The sequence below is a fragment of the Gymnoscopelus microlampas genome (genome assembly GCF_963454915.1).
Source record: "Gymnoscopelus microlampas genome assembly, chromosome: 21".
Lineage (NCBI taxonomy): Eukaryota > Metazoa > Chordata > Actinopteri > Myctophiformes > Myctophidae > Gymnoscopelus > Gymnoscopelus microlampas.
In genome coordinates, this window is record NC_139958.1 from 32121357 (window position 1) to 32143916 (window position 22560).

Here is a 22560-nt window from a genome sequence, read left to right on the forward strand (position 1 = left end):
GTTCCGGGGGTCCGGAGGAGGCTGGTCGAGCCGATCGACCGGCCGAAGCAGAGACTGTTGTTGATGTTCTGCTGATCGCTTGGTTGTCCACCAACCACCAGACCACACCACGATGCGTCTGTTTCTGCTGGCGCTGCTGTTCTCGTGCTCGTGCGCGCGGGCCGGCTGCGAGCCCAAGATCGTGAACATCGGGGCCGTCCTGAGCCAGAAGAGGTACGAGCAGGTGTTCAAGGATGCGGTGACCCAGGCCAACCAGATCTACGGCCGGGACAAGTTCAAGCTGACCGCCATCTCCGTCACGCATAAGCCCAACGCCATACAGATGGCCCTGTCGGTGTGCGAGGACCTGATCTCCAGTCAGGTAGGGGCTGTCGTTCTCTGCAGGGGCGCAAAATGACACACTTTACAGTTACACTGGTCACTGTCCATCCTACACAGAACACCCACACTTCATATAACTCAGAGGGGCCAGTGGTTCTCAACCGGTGGGTCGGGAACCCCAGGAGGGTGCCCACATGATTTGGGGGGGGGGGGGGGGGGGCTAGATGATAGTAAAGTGACAATTTAAGGACTTTTAAGACATTTTTAATACCTAAACTAAAAGAAAACAAAGAAAAGACAAAGAGCATTACTGCATCAAAATTAATCAACCAACTATACTATAAAAACTGTTCCAACATTGGCCAAATTGTGAAATAAGAAAGAGGCAAAAGAAAAATGTAAATAGACGATCTACAAGCTCACAACGCCTCACATTTTGAGTCGTTGTGAGCTTGTAGATCTTATATTTTCACAATGTTTATCTGTGAACGGAGTCAAACAAAATGGGGGGTCCCTAGTTCAAATATGATTATTTTGGGGGGTCACGGCCTGAAAAGGTTGAGAACCACTGTTCTAGGCCACAGATGTAACAAAATGACCTTTGGGGTAGTGGTTCTCAAACATTTTCATTAAGGACCCCCATAATTGATATGTATTTGGCCATGGACCCCCATCTGAAAAGATTTTGTGTCTCCCAATCAGAGAATATTTGTGTTGTTAAAATGTCCTAAATTATTTACATTTCATTATAGCTTAGTGCTATTTTTTAATAGCCAAAGTATAAAATAGGGTTAAAGTGGTTAAAGTGATTTTGATGTTATATTTACTAGTTTTGCTGAGGGGACCGCCTGGAACCCCCTCAAGGACCCCCGGTCCCCACTTTGAGAACCACAGCCATAGGAGTCCTTTTGGTTACATTACACTCAGAGTTACAAATGGATAAATGAACACTTAAGGATTGTACTGTGGTGGTTTGGGGTCGATATAAGTACTGTGATTGGGTGAATATTGCGTGCAGGTCATTTGCCATGTCATCTGATCTAGAACTCTAGGTTGTCCAGCTTTGGACCACAGGGAGGCAGACTCTCTCTGCAGTAAAAATCTGTTATACTTTATCTCTGAGAGACGGGAAATGGACCCAAATGTCCCCTTAGTCCATCTGGGTCATTTCTTTACAGAGTTAAATGGACACAGAGGATGATGATGTTTTATATCTCAAGTAGGTCTAGACCTAGTTGTAAAGTGTATCAAACAACTTGACGAGGGAAGGAAGCAAATGGCCTGTTTATCCTTATCTGGCTCTTAGGTTGTGTAATTTATCATTATAACGTTTTCATTATATCACTGTCCTTTCACGTTCACCATTAAATGACCCAACTGAATGTGACAAACCTCTCTGTTTCTACGCAGCAAAATTCTGAGTTTAAAAATGATTTGCTCATTAAAGTAGCCTATCACTGGCTGATGATGTGATGAAGCCTGCACATAATTATGTATAGATTTCTACAGTACGTATCATGGAAACTTGGTTTCTGCAATACAAAATGCACGATGCCCTGTAAATCTGTAAATCCTTTACCCTGTCAAAGTAGTGGTATTTTTTGTGTAGCAAAGTTCAAATACAGGCCTTTGGGTCGTGTCTTGGATAAGAGGCCAAATGTACAGAGCCATATGTAACTGCATATCTACACTGTAATATCCACTGTGTTATCCATTTGCAAATGTACATTCGTACACCTTCAGTTCCCCCAGGGGTCTATACTAGACCCCTTGCTTTTTCCCCCCTCTACACTAAATATCTTCACCAGATATTAGCTAATTTCCAAGATCACAGTGTTGTGAGATTGTAGTTCTGCAATTCCCATTCAAAATTCATTCCAGAATAAGGACACTATGGGTTCATGTGGTTAAATTAACACCGAGGATTTTACTGTGTACTGACCGAGCTGAGAGAGAGCCAGTGAGCAATTCAAATGAGTGATGCATCATTCACAATTAGCAATTTGGCTCTAGTTCTATAGTTGCGCTGTGTGCACCACATGATCAGATTTTGCCTTAGTGAGGCTGCTTGTGTAGCCAGCTTCGGTGTAGAGGTTACACAATAAAATCCCAAGTCTTAATGTAACTCTGACAGTGTACAAATGGACCCTTACCCGTCCATTTGGTTACATTTGTACACCGTCAGAGTTACAAAGGGATACATTAACCCTGAGGATTTTACTGTGTACACAGGGTGAATCTCTCACAAAGTAGCACTGACTATGATGTGACACACTTATGTCTATGTATGTATGTATCTATATGTGAACTTGCTTTCTGCGATGCTTTCTGCAAAAGGCGCAAAGAAACATGCCATTATGTGATGTGAATAGCAAACAAACAACTCAAATTTCATAATTCATGCATTTGCGTAAGCGTATATGCCCTTTGAGAGTCGTTAAACCATCGGAACAACACTTTGTAAAGCGCAGACCCTAATCTCAGATAATGTTCTATGTAGCTTTTGAAAAGCACTGACATTATGTTGCACAGAGTGTTGAAGCGTGAAAACCCTCTTTCTCGCTCGCTCTCTCTCTGACTGAGTCTCTATCTCTTTTTTTACTGTCTTTGCCGCTACCACTCTCTGCACAAAACAACACACCACTCTCACTGGTTATAGTGCACTTTATTATGTCCCGGGCCCTTTGCTTAATGCTTAGTCTAATGAATATAATTGATAGAGGCTTCTGTGATAATAAAGTGTCTTGTCACTTGCTCGCCCACTACATTAGCGTGCAGTCCTTATTCGACCATCAGGCTCCAGAGAGTACAAGTGCAATGTTTCAGCGGTACACGTGCACCTTTCCCCCCCCCCACACGAACGGCTGTGTGTGAGGAAATCACACCTTCTAATTGGCTCGGTGTCTATCTAATCATGAGAGGTTTAATGAGACGAGGCTGTTTTTTGGGGGGTTGATGATGATAGTCACTGAGAAGGAAGCTCCATGGCAGATGGGACAGTAGATGCCTGGGAGCTGTGCTTGGATGAAAAACCTCGCAGCCATGCTGCTCATGCACAACGATCCATATCTGTGCAGCCTTGCCAGCTTTCCTTCCTCCTCCTCCTCGTTCAGTTCTCAAGGGCATTTCTGAAGGCAGAGCTTTAAGAAAGGAGAGCATGCCACCATTTTACCCAGGAAACTACTTTTAGTTTTTCGCTGTTGAACACCGTCTACTGGTATAGTGTAGTGTTCATAGTGACGATAGTAGTAATGGAGAAACGGTAATAGTAGAATGTTTTCCACATTTTCCAATGGCATAAATCCTCTTCAAATCTCTTGTTACAGAATAGGTCTTATTTTATTGACGTATTATGTACCTTATGCTAGGGGTGTGCTATTGGTTGCCTCTAATGTCGCACGTGCTGTAAGACACTGCTGCAGTACAGTTATTGTCAGCTAAAAAAGCTCAGGTTTTAAAGGTAAAGTTAGTACAAATATGTACACGCTATGTAGGTTCTTGTGGGCCACAGCTAAGATGTACATCTATGTACATCTTAATGTAACAATATTCTATCCTCCTCCTTTAACCACATGAACCCTATTCTGGAGTGAACATAAGCTGAAAATAGCAAATCTACAAGCTCACAACGTGCCGCAACGCGTTGAGCTTGTAGATCGGCTATTTGTGGTGAAGAGATTTAGTGTGTAGAGGGAGAAAGGGAGCAGACCAAGTATAGAGCCCTGGGGCACACCGGTCAACTATCGATTAAGATGCTAGAAATTGCTTTTCATGCCTCCTAGACATTTTCATTGGTTTTCTTGACAGACCACACAGACAGGCATATGTTAAAGTTGATGCTCCAGTCTTGGAGCAAAACTATTTATTAAGGCCGCTGCCAATGTTTACACTTATGACATATGTCTTCATCTGGGGCAAAACGAGTGAAATGATGCGTGAAGACATAAGTCGAAACTCTGGCAGAAGCCTTCATCTTTGCATCTAGGCTAGAGTGTGTGACTATTTTAACCATTCAAACCCTGCATATTTAATCGACTGGAGTCTCCCAGGGGTCTAAATTAGGCCCCTCCATTGTTCCCTCTTATCTTCACCAAAAACAGCGGAATTTCACCTCAGAATATGGATACTACGGTTCATGTGGTTAAAATGTATGGCCCCACAAAGCCGTGGTCGGCACCTTACAACGCCTTTGGAATGCTGACACAACGACAGGCTGACATATACTAATTCCATGTCTGTCTATATATACGAGTCTCTGAATATCCACAAATGCATGCTTTGTATGGGAGCCCTGCCTCTCTTTGTGAACCTGTGTTTAAAGGTGATTTTCTTATTCTTTTTCCATGTGTTTGCAGGTCTATGCTATCCTGGTGAGTCACCCTCCCCAGTCCAACGACCACCTCACCCCAACGCCTGTGTCCTACACTGCAGGCTTCTACCGCATCCCTGTTGTGGGTCTCACCACTCGCATGTCCATCTACTCGGATAAGGTGAGTGAGAGAGAGAGAGACAGAGAGAGAGAGGGAGAGGGAGAGAGAGAGAATGATGGAGGAAAAGGTCCCAGGGGGTGATTTGAAAGGCTTCTAAGATTAAACATCCTCTCTCCGTACATTAAGATGTGAGCTGTGATTAAATGGCCTTCCCACTGAAATCTGAGAGGATGCCATTAATAATGACTGTGACCTGAGTAATGTCTTCATCCCGAGAGCCGGGCGCGTGTGTGTGTGTGTGTGTGTGTGTGTGTGTGTGAGGTGGGGCTGCATTACGAGGCATTTTGAATTAACCTTTACATCAAGCATGAAACCATTAACCACATAAACCCTTGCATTCACAAATATAAAAAATGTATGCATAGCAGATCTGTTGGCTCACAAATTAGGTGTTGTGAGCTTTTAGATTACCTATTTTCCCTGTTTGGCCGACGAGCTTAAGTGGTTAAGTGGTTAATAGAGTATATGCAAGTAATATTTAACAAATTTCTCTCGCTTCCACATTTCCTCCTCCCAGAGTATCCATCTGTCCTTTCTGAGGACCGTGCCGCCCTACTCCCACCAGGCTCACGTGTGGTTCGACATGATGCGCGAGTTCCGCTGGAACCACATCATCCTGATCGTGAGCGACGACCACGAGGGGCGGGCCGCGCAAAAGAGACTCGAGACTCTCCTGGAGGAGAGAGAGACAAAGGTGAGACGCTCCAACTCCCAGGGAACCATGTCCCACCTCAACCACCCCCCCCCAGAGCGTGTGTGTGTGTGTGTGTGTTGTGTGTACGCCTGTTGTGTAAGCCTCTGTTTCTTAACCTCAAAGGTCGATGTATGTACTGTATGTACGTAACTGTTTTCCTTTCTGTTTGGTGTGGCCACATCTCTTTCGCACCATTGTGTAAACATATGGCTAACATTTCCTAGAGACATCAACAGCGTTTAATGTGGTCTAACCTTGACAAAAGTGTGTATGTTTATTTACTCATCTTTCACGTTGCTTTTCGCCATAGTCCAAATTATCCTGTGTCTATTCCACAATGGGAGCCAAATGGTGGACTTTAACATGGGGCTTTGCAAACCATCAAAGACTGTTGTGCAGTAAAACGTACTCAGGGGCATCATCAGGGTTGCACAGTCAGGTGCTCTTTTCATTTCCTGGAGGCATAATACATGAAGGGTCTCTGGCTTCATTATGCTTTTCTTTGGTACCCTGTTAGGTTTGGCTGTTGAGAAATGGGGATGGTTCTTTTGCCTTTAAAGCACCTGCCAAAGACACATACATTTTAAGTAGAGCTGTCTAAGGCTTGATTTATACTTCATTGCACAAGGTAGATTGGCTATTTTCGGAAAACGACACCGGCGCGCAACTAAGTATAGGGCTAAGTCAGGCTTAAGTGGGTCAGTGAAAGGTGCTGATCCACCATGAGCCAAAATAGACAGAGATTGTGATGCTGTGGTTCCATTTGGAAAAAAAGAGGAAACAAAAAAACAAACAAAAAAATTACATCCAATTAATACAAAGTGTTTGAGTCTGGATATGAATACGTTTTTTCATCTTCTTTTTCATGGCAATGTGAGTGTCCCTCTAGGGCTTGGTGCTGTAATTGTGTGACAGAGTGAAATGAGTCCCAATTTGGAGATGTAATTAAATTGGAACCTGATGAAAAATGTACTATGACATATGCCCATAGTCATCCACAGCAGGCAGTGACAATGGAATCCAAGGCTGTTTTCTGGTGCTGATAATAGTGAATATTGTGTTAAGGGTAGTTACCGGTGGCTTTTTATGAAGGGAGAACATTCAAGTGTGTAGGAATGCACAACCAACAACCAACAATCAGACAAAAGGCAATCCGTTCCATTTGAATGTTATCAGTGCTTCTCAGACTACTTAAGAGTTATTTATGACCTAGATAAAAAATAAATGAACTAAACTGGATGTCAATAGAATACAGAATAAACACTGTGTTCTGTGATGTCCCCTGTTGTGGAAAGTAACTAAGAATAATTACTCAAGTAATGTACTTAAGTACAATTTTGAGGTACTTTTATTTAATTGAGTATTTCCAGTTTTTAATACAGGCAAATATAGCCTAGTATACTTCTTACTCCACTACAATTATTTCACATCTTATTTGACAGACGATCTACAAGCTCACAGTAGATTTGCTATTTTTGAAAATGTTTGATAAATTCTGAAAAATTTGAGTACTTTTACTTTGGTACTGTAAATATATTTTGATGCCAATAAGTTAGGTTAATTTGATTAAGTAACATTTTGAATACAGGACTATACAGGAGTATTTCTAGGAGTAAAAATTCAGACTACTTCTCCACCATTGGATGTGCCACAGGTGTGAGGTACCCTAGTGCTCCCTATTTTGAGGCTGTAATGTTATTGTTTGTTTCGCACACTTAGATATGGTAGAAGGGTGTCCTGGTGAAAAAACAACCCATAACACAAATATCACAAGTCCAATTCCCACAACAGTGTCTCTCTACGAAAGTCATGTCAAACTGTCTTTGAGCACTGTACTTAACCTGCTCTTTCGTTGCATGTGGCTCTGTATAACAGATAAATACTTAAAATGTAAATTATAATTTATGGTAAATACAGTATTTAAAAGGTCTGAGGATTTGGAGAATCAGTCGGGATGATTGCCTCTTTGTCGCAATAGTCTCGTCGACAAAAATAAACTGAGCTACTTGTCTTGCAGCTTGTTATTTTCCATTGCATAAAGCCTCTAGGTCAGCTTCAGGTCTAGTCATCAGCGAGACCAATTACAAGTCACAGCCTTTATCAGCCACTACCAGCAGAGAGAGTCTGGGCACAGTAGTGGATTTAGTCAGAGTGCAAACATGAGCGACACAACATGCAATATTCATGCATGACTGAAGCCGCAAAAATAGAGCATTCCGAAGAACTCCTTTGGGAGAAAAAACAAAGCCAGGTTTACTGCAGTGCTGCTGGAATGTTTCTCGCGATAAAAAAAAGGAAAAAACATCAACTATTGACGTTTTTTAATCTAATATTAAACTCTTGTTTAACCACTTGGACCCCAGCATCCATATTCTGGGGGAACATTAGCCAAAAAAGGAGATTGGCTATTTTAGGCGAAGAGATTTGGTATATAGAGAAAAAAAAGGGTTGAAGTACAGTTGTAACTCAGGTCAGTTCTACTAAGATTAGAGGGTTTAAGTGGTTAAAGCTGCAATATGTGATATTGCTGATGTAAAAAAAGTATATATGCTGTTGCTGTATGAATGATTCATTGAGACACAATGCTACTCCCATGCCCATAATGCTTCTTAGATCTCAATACTAGAGATTACTTCTAGGAGAATTCTAGCTGAATGGTTAATACGATGCATTTGTGCAATAAGTAATAATGCCAGTCCCAGATACATTTAACCACTTGAAACCTAGCAACCCTGTTCTGGGGCGAACATTCACTGAAAGTAGAACTTCAAGCTCACAATGTGTCACAACGCGGCACGTTGTACGCTTGTAGATCGGCTATTTTTGGCAAATATATTCAGTGTAGAACGAAAATAGGAGGGGCCCTAGTGTAGAGCCCTTGGGAATCCGGTCAACTACGCTTATGGTTTAAACTACCTTTCTCTTAACATGATAGCAAAATTGAAACAGTATGTCGGTAGTAAGTACGTACAGTACACGTATGTCTTGCTTTCTCTGCCATAGTCTGTTGGGTGTTTGTGATCTTTAGGCAACTAGGGTTATTATTGTAATTATCCTGGTTTAATGGTGAGGCCGAGTATCAAACAATGGAGCTTTAATTGAGTTGGATGAATAAATAAAATATCATAACAATGTTCCAGAAGGGTATACTGCAAAACCTTAAAGTATTTGTCTTGTAGTATCTTGTTTTGCTGCATTTTCCCTCAGTGAGGAGAATGATACCTTAAGTCTTGCTTAATTGAGTGGGATCAATTGTCAGTTTGCTCTATCGCAGGGGTCATCAATATGTCCGTAAACGGACAAATGTGTCCGTGGCAAAGACTTGGCCTCGTCCGTGGCAAATTTTAGATTGTCTTTTTACACACCATTACAATGTTCTTATTTTGATCATGATTCCCAATTACTGGATGTCAAGTTTTCTTCAGAATATGTATGACACTGGTTTACTACGACACTATGGCACATTAGGAGTCCACTAGTACTACTAGTTCTCAAATGTTTCATTTGCAAGGACCCCCATAACTCTGAGCGTTCAACTGGAACTAAATGTTTAATTTAGTTCCATTTGTACACTCTCAGAGTTACAGACCTGTTATGGTCATTCAGGGCTAGCACTTTATGTGTTCCTGGTAATATTATTGTCCACTCATTTTGGACACAAGAATGTCCACCACAAGCCAGCATGGCGATTACCCCTGAGTCTATCGGGATAGTGATTTAACATTGCCCACTGACCTCATAATCATAGATCAAAGTTGCCAGAGTGCAGAATGATGCGGCAAAAACTACAGCAGCATCAGATTAAATATGGGCACAGTGAGTCGCTAATCCTTTCAGTGGAGCATATAAATACAACAGTTGTGAATGAGATTTGTTATGGATTTTCTCGTCAGCCGTGATAATGAGCTAATGTGGATGCGGTGTTCACTCCACAAAGGGAATCTTAACAGACCCAGAGTTTTCCTTCAAAGTCCTGAGTGTCAGTTTAAATGTGAGAGTGTAAAACAGGTCAATCTTTGCACTCTCAGTGCTATATTAACAGTCAGAATTTTGCAGTGAGGTGTGAGCTGTGAAGGGAAGAGGCTGTGTGACTGTGAAGTGGAAAGATGCTCTGCGTTTCACTGCAAAATGGCTCCGTGTCTCAGACAGGAGTCTCCCTTACGCCTCCTCTCACATCACACAGGATCTGACTGGAATTCAAAATAGTGCTGCTAATGCCTAAGGGACAGTTTGAGTGTTTGGACAAGATGTCAACTGACAAGCAATTACAGAGAATTAGTGCTGTGGAATATTACAGTTTTTTCCCCAAGAAATTCAAGATGTTTTGTTGCCATGCGTAACAAGTGCAATGGAGGAATGCATACTCTCATTCTCATTCACCCCCACAGTATTCTAAACATTAAGTAGAATATGACATGTAAAGTGGCTAAAGATTATGTGACTAAGTAAAAGTTAGAATATTAGGGCAGGTAATGCAACATATTTGGTAAAGTGCAGGACAGTTGTAATAATAATAGCATAATTTATAATAACAATAAAGTAGTAATGGTATTGTTTTTTTTATTGAAACAACAATGTAATGATGAATGATAAAGTGACCAGTGTACAGTACAGTGAGAGTGCTTGTGCTATGTAGCTGAGTTTCTAGTGCAATATAAGTCCAATAATGATCATTATCAGTTCAGGAGCTTGTGGGTAGATACTGTTCTTGAACCTGCTTGTCATGGTTCAAATGCTGCAGTACCAGTGAGCATATACAAATACAAATACTCTAGTAAAGTACAGATACTATTTTTGTTTAACTTAAGTACAGTACTCAAGTAAATGTACTTTGTTACTGTCCACCTCTACCCGACTTCAGGAGGGCGAGAACAGTTGGTTACCAGGGAGTTCCTATGTAATGGACCTGGCCTTGTTCTGACACCTGGTCCAAAAGAAGTCTTCAGTGGATAGAAGTGCACACCAATGATCTTTTCCGCCATTCTCATGACCCTCTGGATGGCTTTCCATTCCTGCGCAGTGGATTTGCCATACCATTGGCATGATGTGTAATTTACTGAATTGCACAAAGGCAATGTGATAGTGTGTTAAGTGTACAATTTAGGCATTAAGCATATGCTCTTATCCAGAGTGAATTATAAGTGCGAGATCAGAGTAAATGGCACGAATCCTAGTCAACAAACGACAAGGTAAAATGGTCACATAATTACAGTGCAATGAAAATCTATTCAGTGCGTCAAAGAAACTAGGATACCAGGTAAACATCAAACTAGCATCTGTCAAAACAACATGCTACTGTATCTAAAAACATTCCTAGTATTTCTGGTGAAGTAAAAAAAAGTCTGAATAGTAAAGATTGAAGACTGCGTGGAAAATGGGGAGTGAGCCTGTAGTCCTGACTGCAAGGGAGAGGTCATTCCACAGCTTGGGAGCCATTAGGGAGAAGACGTTTCAACTGAGACCTAATAATTGCTGGTTGAATAATTCAAGATTCCAAGAAATGTGATAAGTCACATTTCCTTTGTAATTTGACTCTAAATTATGACAAGAGCAAACTGAATTTAGTGTCTGGAGTTGCATTGTGGGATTGTGTATCTGTATACTTCATTGACAGGGGTCTATCTTTGGCCCCTGTTCTTTTTTCCCTTTACCAAATGTCTTTGCCAAAAATAGCCGATCTATACGCTCACAAGCTTGCAGATCTGCTATTTTTGTCGAATGATTGCCTATTAAGACATCCAGACAACCCAGAATATAGGGACACAAGGGGTTCATGTGGTTAAATGGTACATTTGAGCGAATGGTCGTCTTTGGTGTTCTTTGCAAGTCCCATGTTAAAGATCCCAGTTTGAAGCAGAAAAGTGGAGATTTGTTGGAATGCTTTACTGCCCTCCATTTTCAACTGTTTATAATATTTTTCTGTGTCTGCATATTTTCTCTGTGCACATTACTCATCAGAATAAAAAAAGGAACTATGAAAATATGGAGCATCTGTCCTATGACAACAAGCGAGGACCTAAGGTATATTTGCATGGTCAATGCACGCCGCCCACCAATTTTCAAAACGTAGCAACTAGAAACCAGCCCGAGCAGTTCACCAGCCGAACCCAGAAATGACCCCCTCTCCCGGTAGCACGTGTTTTCTTTATTTTTTTTTTACTTTGAGACATTTCCCTATGATTTCAATGAAGAATGTTTTTGTTATGAAAATTTTAGGTTATAAAAAGAAAAAAAGAAAAAAAAAAAGAATACACCAATAAACCGCGCCCCGCTTTTTATCATTTTTCATTTTCTCCTTCAATAAAAAGGAATGCATGTACTCTGAACACACACACATATATATGCACACAAAAGAAATTGCAAGTCCATTCCTTTGTGGAGAACTGGTAGTATGGGACACAGCCGCTTCCCAAATGCTCCTTCCTCCTGTTCTGTAGACACCTCCCTAGTTTTCAACAATGTTTTTGTTGGGGGGGAAAAAGACCCTCTCACTCCCCTTCACCCGTTTTTAGTTAATGGTTGCATTGACCTTCTTCTTCCCTCTACCTAACATGCACGTCCTTCTTTGGAGCCTTGATAAACCCTCAGTTTGCATGTGAAAAATGCAAAAGTTTTTTTTCCCCCTCCAAGCTTTTTTTAATTTATATTTTTTTAGTTCTAGCCGATTACCCCTGGATCGCTTTCCTTTTTTTCCTCTCTCTCCCATTTCGAACGAAATCAACCACGCCCGTGCAAAACAGGTAAAGAGGGAGCATGGTGTAAAGTTTGTGGGGGGTAAGTAGCTCGCTTGACCTTTCTTGTGCCCTGATCACAGGCAGAGAAAGTCCTCCAGTTCAGCCAGGACACAAACTTAACTGCCCTGTTGCTGGAGGCTAAAGAGCTGGAGGCCCGTGTCATCATACTCTCCGCCAGGTGATTCCAATCTCTCAATGTTATACGTGCCAAAATAAAATGAATGATTGATTTTTGCATGTAATTAATTCATACAGTATATTGTTTATAATAAGTAAGAATAAAATAATTGTATTTTTTGTTAATTTAGTATTGCACAGTAGTTTGGAGACTCTACTATGTACTCTACTTGTGTTGAGTATGTTTTTGTAATCTCGGCTGCACTGTAAATGACGGCTTGCCCCTTGATTGCACTTCCGAGTTTTAATTAAAGATTATGATGATGAAAATGATGAATTATAGTCTGATAAAGATAATGGGCAACTTAAGCCCTTGGTCGATAAAATTATAATTTTTACAGGCTGGATGCTGTACTTCACGGTAGCTATATCCTACGTGTAGATAGAAATTACTATCTTTGGTTGTTGACAGCTGACGAATGGATTTACAGCGTACATTTTGTAAATCCAAAACATTTGTATGTTGGTCTACCACCCTAAATCTACCCGCGAAAGTGTTTCCTCTCTATGCCTGTAATCTGAACTGGCATACTTTGCCATCCCATGAATGATAACCTCTCAATCAATATGACAAATTGCAGTGAGGAGGACGCTGCTGCAGTGTACAAGGCTGCCCGCTTCCTCAACATGACAGGGTCAGGCTACGTCTGGCTGGTGGGCGAGCGCGAGATGTCCGGTAAAGCCCTGAGCGAGGCGCCAGACGGTACGTACGCAGTGAGGTTTATCCGTTACGGACCAGTGGAAAACAAGATGGGTTTGATCAAATCCTAACGCACAGGGAGAGATGTCAACATGAAAGATGCATTGTGTGATTATGTGTAAAGTTGCTTGCTTTATGTTAAGCATTTAAATGTTTAAGCATTCAATGTTTAAAGGTTTAAATGACTCATGTAGTTTTCACTTAGTCCTTAAAAAATGTGTATTCCTGTATCCTGAAATTACACGTTTTTTACTACGTAATAAAACCTACAGACATGTGTAAATGTACACAATAATGTCTCAATCCGAAGCTAAATATATTGTGCTATTCTGCCATATTAATAGCTTGGTTCTCATAAATGTATGAAGGGAGTTTTGCAAACCCCCACACTGCAGGGTAACTGAGATAGAATGGTAAGGAACTCCAGTCCTTTTTTCTGTTGCCAGATTCTGCACAAGTCTCACTTAATAATCTCACTTTGTTGTCACAAATATTGAGCGTCTACCCCCTAACCACTCAAGCACAAACAACCCCTGCAGACAATGTTGTGTCTCTTTGTCTGTCTGCACCCATGTCCCTGTCTCTACAATCACCACTGTGTCTTCTTCTGGGAGTCTGCAAGACTGTCGGACCAGTTGCAATCAGAAAACTTAGCTGAAGTTGGATTGTTTATGTGGTTTGTCATTCTGGTACACTATTTCTAGTATAATGTCTGTTACATTTGACCTCAATTTTGAAATGTATGGTACCATACAGTTTCTATTTCTGGTATACTATTTCTGGTACCATTTCTGGTATACTACCACGTACAGAACCATTTCTGGTATACTATGTCTGGTATACCATTTCTGGTGCAATTTCTTGTACCATTTCTGGTATGCAAAAGTACCATTTCTGGTATGCAAAAGTACCATTTCTGGTATACCATTTGAGATATACCATCTGCGGTACAGTATACCATTTGTAGTACCATAATGGTATACCTTTTCTGGTCTCATTCCTGGTATACCTTTTCAAAGTACCATTTCCGGTATAGGTCTGATGGTGTGATTGTTTGATCCGTTGTGCGTTGCTTGTACTGACTTCACAACCTGATCCCTGAGTGCGATTGAACTGAGCGATGAATCCAACTTCAAGGGACTCTAATTCTGGGTAAAGGTCACTAATGGCAACATTAGGAAAATTGTGACACTGACAAGAAATCGGTTTAATTCTAAAATTAGATATCCACCTTTTAAAAAATGTGACACCTTATTTTTAATAAGATATATTTCTGAGCTATGAAAGCACCACTTATTGGGAACTGTTGGTGAAACTCTTTGCCAACATATGAAAACATAAAATACTGGATTTACTTAGTTGTATTTTAAAAACCTATAGTGCAATTCACAGGTAAAATATTCCCCAAGATGTAGGCTACACTTTGAACGCAAACGCTTTTGAGACTTTCAAGTGGGCCATGATCCAGAGATGAGATATGAATGACATTTACAAAATACGTTCACATAGATGAACTTCAGACCAATAAAGATAGAATATGAAGCCTCAGCCAACGTGTGACCTTTACTCAGGATGTCCAGACTAGAGCCCTCATAAGCTTTCTTTCTATGTTGAGCATTGCAAAAGGATCCTGAAACACTGCTGTATGAAGCCAGGTCAGTGATTGTCTCTGTCGCTTGTTGTTGTGGCCTGGTCTCAGGTCTCATTGGCCTCCAGCTCATCAATGGGAAGAATGAGTCGGCCCACATCAATGACGCAGTGGCCGTAGTGGCACAGTCCATCCAGGAACTCTTTGAGAAAGAGAACATCACAGAACCCCCCAGAGGTTGTGTTGGAAACACCAACATCTGGAAGACAGGGCCTCTCTTTAAAAGGTAGGTAGGGCGGTCACGCGCTCTTCTCTTCTCTTCTCTTCTCTTCTCTTCTCTTCTCTGTTATCTCTTGTACATTTGGATTGCACATAGGAATCTTCGTTGTATACTAGGGATTAACCGATATGGAAATTCTTGGCCGAAACCGATACAGATGTTTAAATTAATTATTATTAATTATTAATAACAATTTAGCCGACAGCCGATACTGATACCGATTAATTTTTAATTTCGTTTTTGGTGTTATTATTTCCCCCTTTTGTGCCAGGGAAACACATAAATCTTCATTATAAGAAGTAACTGTACTGAATCTGCAGAAACACAACATAATTACTTGCAAGTAACATTAGCGATTGTCAACGTGCGTCAGGTGGACAGTGACACACACCTGGAGTTAGTAAAAAAAAAAGAACTTGAATATGACATGATAATGTTTACTGTGATTATGGTAAGCTTACATTTCATATCACAAACACCATAGAGTAAAAACCGATACCGATGTTGACCGATAACGGCAAATATTGTCCGCTACCGATATTTGGCCGATATATCGGTGCATCCTAGTATACACTACAAATATATTATGTATGTATTGTGTGCATCCATGCATAAGTGTATCCTCTACCTCCAACAGGGTACTGATGTCATCCAAGTATCCTGAAGGCCTTACGGGGCGTGTGGAGTTCAATGACGACGGAGACAGGAAGTTCGCTCACTACAGTATTCTCAACTACCAGAAGAGTCGACTCATTCAAGTTGGCATTTACAATGGAACACAGGTCAGCTCAAAGTCCAGTATAATATAGGCAAGAAATATATTATACAATATGACATTAAGAGAATGGTTACAGAAAGAGTGTAATAATACAAGGGCACTTATTTTGAGGAATGACGAAACACAACAACACGCTAAAGACCAAAACACCCCATGAGCAGGATGTCGCAAAATGCTTGGTAATCAGAAGAAAAGAAAGGCTCAGCTACAGTTATATAAACCAGCTGACTCACCCGCGTTTATACTACCCCGGCGTTGGAGCCTCATCAACCTCACATTATTGTTTGCAGCGTTCTTTGCTAAAGTGTGTGTTGCCTCCATGTAGGTGGTGATGAACAATCAGAGGAAGATCATCTGGCCTGGAGGAGAGACGGAGAAACCGCGGGGCTTCCAGATGTCCACTCGACTAAAGGTACGGCAGGACTTGTGGACCGGCGATTCTCAACCTGTGGGCCGGGGCCGCACTGGTGGGCCGTGAGGATATTGCAAGTGGGCCCCCAAATAATTGACAAAACACTAAAAGATTTGAATGATAATATTAATATGGGGGAAAACATCATGTAAAAAAAGAAAAGAAGATAGTGGTAGTGGCCGCGAACACTTTTGAGACTTTCAAGTGGGCCCTGATCCAGAAAAGGTTGAGAACCACTGGTTTAGGTTTACACAGATACATACATACATATATACACATACATACATATACACATACAGTACAGTACATATACACAGGTCTTATGGACCTGCAGCAATACAGTACATGTCAAATAACATAATATCTTTGTGTTATAGACGAGGACTCAGGTAAATCTGTTTCTATGCAAGCATATTTGTTATATGGATCATACGGTTATGATGTGTATTTTTCTGACGTTTCATGGTGCCTGCAGGACTATTCTTCACAACTTTTGTCTCCTTTATTTAATTTCATTAAACTTCTATCTATGTGTGCATGTGTTTGTGCACGTATACGCATACGTGTACTATCTGCATACGTACTGTACTTGCCCTGGTGGTTGGTTGCCCTCTCCAGCCTTTCTGTCCGGGTGAAAATATCCCTACACGATAAACATCTTTCTCTCCCATCTGTTGTAGATAGTGACCATACACCAGGAGCCATTTGTGTATGTGAAACCCACGCAACTGGACGGGACCTGTAAGGAGGAAATGACACTAAATGGAGTCTTAATTAAAAAGGTTATCTGCACTGGCCCCAATGAGACCATCCCAGGTAACACATCAGGGACGTTTATAGCATCTCTGTGCTTTTACTGCAACCGCCAACCATCTCCAGGAGATGCATACATATATATGCAGTAGGTATCTATATATGTATGCATGTAGCTGAGTGTGCCATACTGTGCGTGTGATCGTCTCTCATGTCGTGGAGTGTTTGGGTGCGTGCTTTGAACGGAGTGTGAAGAAGTCTGATTTATACTTGGTTGTGTGCCCGGTGTTGCTTAAATAGCCCGTCTACGAGCTCACATTTGTGAGCTTTTAGATTTGCAATATTCGGTGCACGATGCCGGCGTGCAACGACGTATAAATCAAGGCTGAGTATGTTGTGTACAGGATGTATGGGGAATGGCTTTACCGTCCGTCGGCTTCCGTATTTGCAAACAGTGCAGGCATGTGCCTGTGTTTTTAGCAAACGTCTTTGTTGTGAGCAGTGGTGGAAGTCCTCAGGTTTTTTTTTTATTTAAGTTAAGGTAGCAATACTACAATATAAAAATACAATTATAAGTAAAAGTCATGTATTCTATGTTTTACTTGAGTAAAACCTTTTTTTTTAAAATATATATATTTTTTCATCTACAAGCTCACACAAAGTGTCACAATGCAATGCGTTGTGTAAGCTTGTAGATGGGCAATTTTCAAAAAGCCAAAATATAACATAGGGCTTAAGTGATTAATGTATGTTTTGTATTAATCATCTAAATCTGCGAAGTAGCCCTGTAACTAAAGCTATCAAATAATTGTAGTGGAGTAAAAAGTATAATATTTGCCTCTTGAGATGTAAATGAAAATACTCAAAATACTCTTTTAAAGTAAAAGAGTAAATGTACTTAGTTACTTTCCACCACTGGTTGTGAGTATGCCGTGTGTGTGTGTGTGAAATACATTTTGCTTCATGTATGTGCGCTGCTGCTTGGCTGTATAAGGCTCTTTTTTTTCTTTTTTCAAGATTAACCTTATACATGTATGTATTTCCCTCCAGAGCGATTGTAACTTGCAGGGTCTGCTGGTTGTGTTACAGGACGCCCAATTGTACCTCAGTGTTGTTACGGATTCTGTGTTGATCTTCTGATAAAGTTGGCCATGACCATGAACTTTACCTATGAAGTGCATCTGGTGGCTGATGGGAAATTTGGAACGCAAGAGAGGGTCAGTGTAACATCCGAGGAACGGGCTTTAGTCTTATTATTTATGCGTTAATTAACATGCACATGAAATGCAAGATGTTTAAGTATTTTTCACGGTCATGAATCTATACAGTATGCCTCACTTGAATGATAAAGTATCTCCGCCAGGCTGAAGGCAAGGGGGAAGATTACATTTTCTACCCTGTGTTTGTTGGTTTGTCTGTCCAGAGCTCATCTCGCAAACCACTAGATCGGTTCTTGAAAATATTTAACAAAAATGTTATAATGGAAGTCAATGGCAGTCGAAAGGCTGAAACCTTTCCCAAATAGCAGTCATCACAGATAACACCATTGTGACTGACATGACATCATAGACTTGCCCAGTTATGAAGCTCCACCCGGCCTGGCGGAGATGTGTTCCACTGAGCACACCATTCTAGTTTATTATGAATCAACATTGTTAACAGCTCTCACAGAATGCTTTATTGTTTCTCACAAATCACTAACTTCACTAACCTCCAAAGCTGAACCCAATGCGCAGTCATAGAACAAAGATCCGTGGGGGCCAAAAAGTGGGGGCCAACACCTGGCGCAAGAAGTGTGAAGTTGGCCATAGACGCTGATCTGGTGTCAGTTTTTGAATTGCCCCACTAATGGATAAGGTCAGGAAAAAAGAAGTGGGGAGGCTGACTCACAGTCAGCGCTCAAGGGCAACCTCACCATTGTGTCGTATTGCGTTGTTTCCACTGGAGCTGCAATCTGGACTAAATGTTGAAACTGATGGGACGAGGATGAGCTGAACAACATTGACTGAGCAGAGCTTCTCTATGGACCCATTTACAAGCTCTGGGCCAGAGAACACCATTCAGTATATTTAGGGATTGCTTTGCATGCAAAGTTTAACCACTTGAACCCTAGCGTCCCTATTCTGGGCATGTCATATTTAGGCGAATTTTCAGTGAAAATCGGCGAACATTTGTGAACTTATGGAATGGCTATTTTCGGTGAACAGATGGAAAATATAGAACCCTGAGGGACTCCGGTCAACAAAGTTTATAGGGTTCAAGTGGTTAATTCTTCACTTATGAAATAATGCATCATAGTGTACACTAAACCCTTATTAACACATAGACCTACTATACATTCTTGCTCAAGACAAAAATGTTCGTCAATGGACATCTCATCGAACATTTATGTTAGTTCAAGGTGAGGAATTTTCATTGGCAGAGAAAAAAAACAAACAGATAATGTATCTTTCTAACACTAACCCATCACTTCTGTGGCTGCAGGTAAACAACAGCAACAAGAAAGAGTGGAATGGGATGATGGGAGAGCTCCTGGGGGGTCTGGCCGACATGATTGTTGCCCCGCTGACTATAAACAATGAACGAGCACAGTACATTGAATTCTCCAAGCCCTTCAAGTACCAAGGCCTAACCATCCTCGTTAAAAAGGTATGTTTTTCCACACCTACAAGCTTGTATAGGGCTGTTTTCATATTCAATGCTTTGAATTGTTTTGTTTTTAACCATGTTCAGCTTTTGGTTGTTGTAAATGTGCTATATAAATACATTTTGATTTGATTTGGTCCCTCAAGTAATGCATACAAAACTGGGGGTCCTTGAAATAAATAAAAACATTTGAGAACCACTGCCCTAAATCAGGCATAGGCTCAAGGTGATTAGGAGAAGACAGGAGAAGATCCGTGAATGACCATGTGTGGTGTGTGTTTCCAGGAAATCCCTCGCAGTACGCTGGACTCGTTCATGCAGCCGTTCCAAAGCACTCTGTGGCTGTTGGTGGGTCTATCGGTGCATGTGGTGGCGGTGATGCTTTACCTACTAGACCGGTTCAGGTACAAGAGGAACCTCCTTGTGTGTGCGTGTGTGTGTGCGTGCGTGTGTGTGTCTATCTACATTCTCCTCCTGAGGGCTGCAGATCTTCATCTCAGTGGTGCACAGGGGAGGGTAGAGGTGAAGATCGCCTCCAATCCATCTCACTGCTCTGTCCGTCTGCGGCAAAAAGTTTCTCTGTCTGTTTTCTCTGTCCATTGGGGTCGAATCCCTCTCGCTTCTTGCTTTGCTCATGTAGATCCCCCTCCACACCCCCTTTCCCCTCCCTGTAAGTAAGGGTATTCTCCTCCTCCATTCTTTCCCCAAAAAAATCTCACCCTTGTCTCCTGCAACCTTCCCCCCCGATTTCTCTCCTCTAGCCCGTTTGGAAGGTTTAAAGTAAACAGTGAAGAAGAGGAAGAAGATGCCCTCACCTTATCGTCCGCTATGTGGTTCTCCTGGGGAGTGTTGTTGAACTCTGGAATAGGAGAAGGTGAAAACTGGAATTAAAAAACCTTATATGCTGTACACAGTATGTCTTTAAACCGGCGATTCCCAACCTGTTGGCTGGGGCCCACTGGTGGGCCGTGAGGATATTGCAAGTGGGCCCCCAAATAATTGGCAAAAACACTAAGATTTGAATCATAATATAATGTTTGTGTATAATGTGTATTTTTTCTTGAAAACCTTCGAAAATTTGTTTTCATTGTGTATACTATGTTAGTTTCACTGATTCAAGCAGGAACACAATTGATTGATAAACATGCTCTGAAAATGCACGTGCTCCATCTGACCCCCATTTGACCACATAATTTGACCATTTGAGCAGATGTTAAGTGGACAGATGGGTGGGCCACGAACACTTTTGAGATTTTCAAGTGGGCCCTGATCCAGAAAAGGTTGGGAGACCACTGGCTTAACTTAATTAAAGCTTAAAACGTAATGACAAAGCATGCCAAGATCGGCTCACATCTTGCCAGTGATGCAGTCATTTGCTAATTGCTTTGCAGCTACACCACAGTAGCATCTCTCGTGTTTTACACAGCTTGCAAAAAACGTGCCCCAAGAGGCCTTTGTTTACAGAGATTTTAGAACAGCAAAGGAGTGCATGTTGTCGGACGCGACGCAGAGTATGTAGGCATGATTGCAAAGTTAGATACATGCTCATTGTTGACGAATTAAATGCAATGTTTTGTTTGCACCCGTCCAACATTTAGGTGCGCCGCGCAGCTTCTCAGCGAGAATCTTAGGCATGGTGTGGGCTGGTTTTGCCATGATCATTGTGGCATCATATACTGCCAACCTGGCAGCCTTCCTGGTGTTGGACCGGCCTGAGGAGCGCATTACCGGCATCAATGACCCGAGAGTATGTATGCATTCCTGACCAATCGGTCCTGTTGTTGGTTGTTCACTGCACTTTGTAAGTCGTTCTAGATAAAAACCAGGTTATGAAAAATGCCTAAAATAAAAAACGTTTAACCATGCGGTTCCTCCTTCTTCTCCTCGTTGCCATGCACAGCTCAGGAATCCATCAGACAAGTTCATCTACGCCACGGTGAAGCAGAGCTCCGTGGACATCTACTTCCGGCGGCAGGTGGAGCTTAGCACCATGTACCGTCACATGGAGAAGCACAACTATGAGAGTGCCGCCGAAGCTATCCAAGCCGTGCGTGACAAGTGAGTCTCGGCCAGGTTGGGCCGACTATAACTGGTCGGCCCACAGGCTCAGCCTGTCAGTAAGGCATGTATACAAAGGGCCAGTCCAGGCCAACCCAGGGACATGGACCGTTGGACCAGGGGAGGGCACACCGCAGGGCTTACTGTGGCGTCCTCTCTGATCCGGGCCCATCGCCCCCAGAATCGAGGCCTGGACGTGGCTCACACTGGCCTCCAGTGTGAAGTTAAGCTAACGTTGAGCCGAGGAACATCTTTGAGATGGGGGGAATCCAATGGGGGGACACGCTCTTCATCCGTCCGACATTGGATTTCATGTAAACGTTGGCTGGTATACGCCGACTGACACACACTCTTCAGTGTGGCGAGAATGGAGGGAGGGGGGAGTTGGTATGTGTATGTAAATCATTGTACTGTTACACCGTAACCCCTACTCCCCCCCGCCCCCCCCTCCCTACCCACGCCCCCCCTCCCCTTACTCCTCCCGCTCCTCCTCCCTTCCCCTGCCCCACAGCAAGCTGCATGCTTTCATCTGGGACTCTGCGGTGCTGGAGTTTGAAGCCTCGCAGAAGTGCGACCTGGTGACCACGGGAGAGCTGTTTTTCCGATCGGGCTTTGGCATAGGCATGCGCAAGGACAGCCCCTGGAAACAGAATGTGTCCCTGGCCATTCTCAGGTCTGTCCCAGCCGAAGCAGCATTTACTCGTATGACATCTTGTTTAATTTTTTTTCTTTTTTTTCCTTTTTTATGATTTCTTGGTCATATCTTTTGACCTTTTTGCAGCCACACCAAAACATTGCCTTTTGTTAGCATCTTCTCTCTTTGTGTCCTCCCCTATCCCACCCTTTGTCTTATCTGTCTGTTTTGTCTTTTGTCGCTTCTGAGGTCATGTCTTCGTCTTGTCTTTATTGTCTGTCAAACATACCTTGTC

General features: G+C 42.1%; 2 protein-coding genes across 6 annotated transcripts in view; one reads left to right on the forward strand and one right to left on the reverse strand.

Annotated features, from left to right (window-relative positions):
• The window catches only part of LOC311037031 (replication protein A 32 kDa subunit-like), a 469874-nt gene that overhangs the window by 221067 nt on the left and 226247 nt on the right, over window positions 1-22560 (reverse strand). The gene's annotated exons all lie outside the window — the stretch shown is intronic.
• LOC311037442 (glutamate receptor ionotropic, NMDA 1) overlaps window positions 113-22560 on the forward strand; it is a gene marked incomplete at both ends in the record, with an annotated part of 35303 nt that continues 12855 nt past the window's right edge. For 3 of the 5 annotated variants that reach the window (XM_084046612.1, XM_084046609.1, XM_084046610.1), the window contains 17 exons: window positions 113-361; window positions 4677-4811; window positions 5329-5505; window positions 11464-11526; window positions 12320-12417; window positions 12998-13119; window positions 14816-14990; window positions 15622-15766; window positions 16088-16174; window positions 16855-16990; window positions 18017-18144; window positions 19412-19576; window positions 19859-19977; window positions 20335-20447; window positions 21172-21320; window positions 21474-21631; window positions 22143-22304. In XM_084046612.1, coding sequence (XP_083902738.1) covers window positions 113-361; window positions 4677-4811; window positions 5329-5505; window positions 11464-11526; window positions 12320-12417; window positions 12998-13119; window positions 14816-14990; window positions 15622-15766; window positions 16088-16174; window positions 16855-16990; window positions 18017-18144; window positions 19412-19576; window positions 19859-19977; window positions 20335-20447; window positions 21172-21320; window positions 21474-21631; window positions 22143-22304 — 2381 coding nt within the window. The remainder of the gene's footprint in view (window positions 362-4676; window positions 4812-5328; window positions 5506-11463; window positions 11527-12319; window positions 12418-12997; window positions 13120-14815; window positions 14991-15621; window positions 15767-16087; window positions 16175-16854; window positions 16991-18016; window positions 18145-19411; window positions 19577-19858; window positions 19978-20334; window positions 20448-21171; window positions 21321-21473; window positions 21632-22142; window positions 22305-22560) is intronic. The other 2 variants (XM_084046613.1, XM_084046611.1) reach the window with 1 other exon arrangement.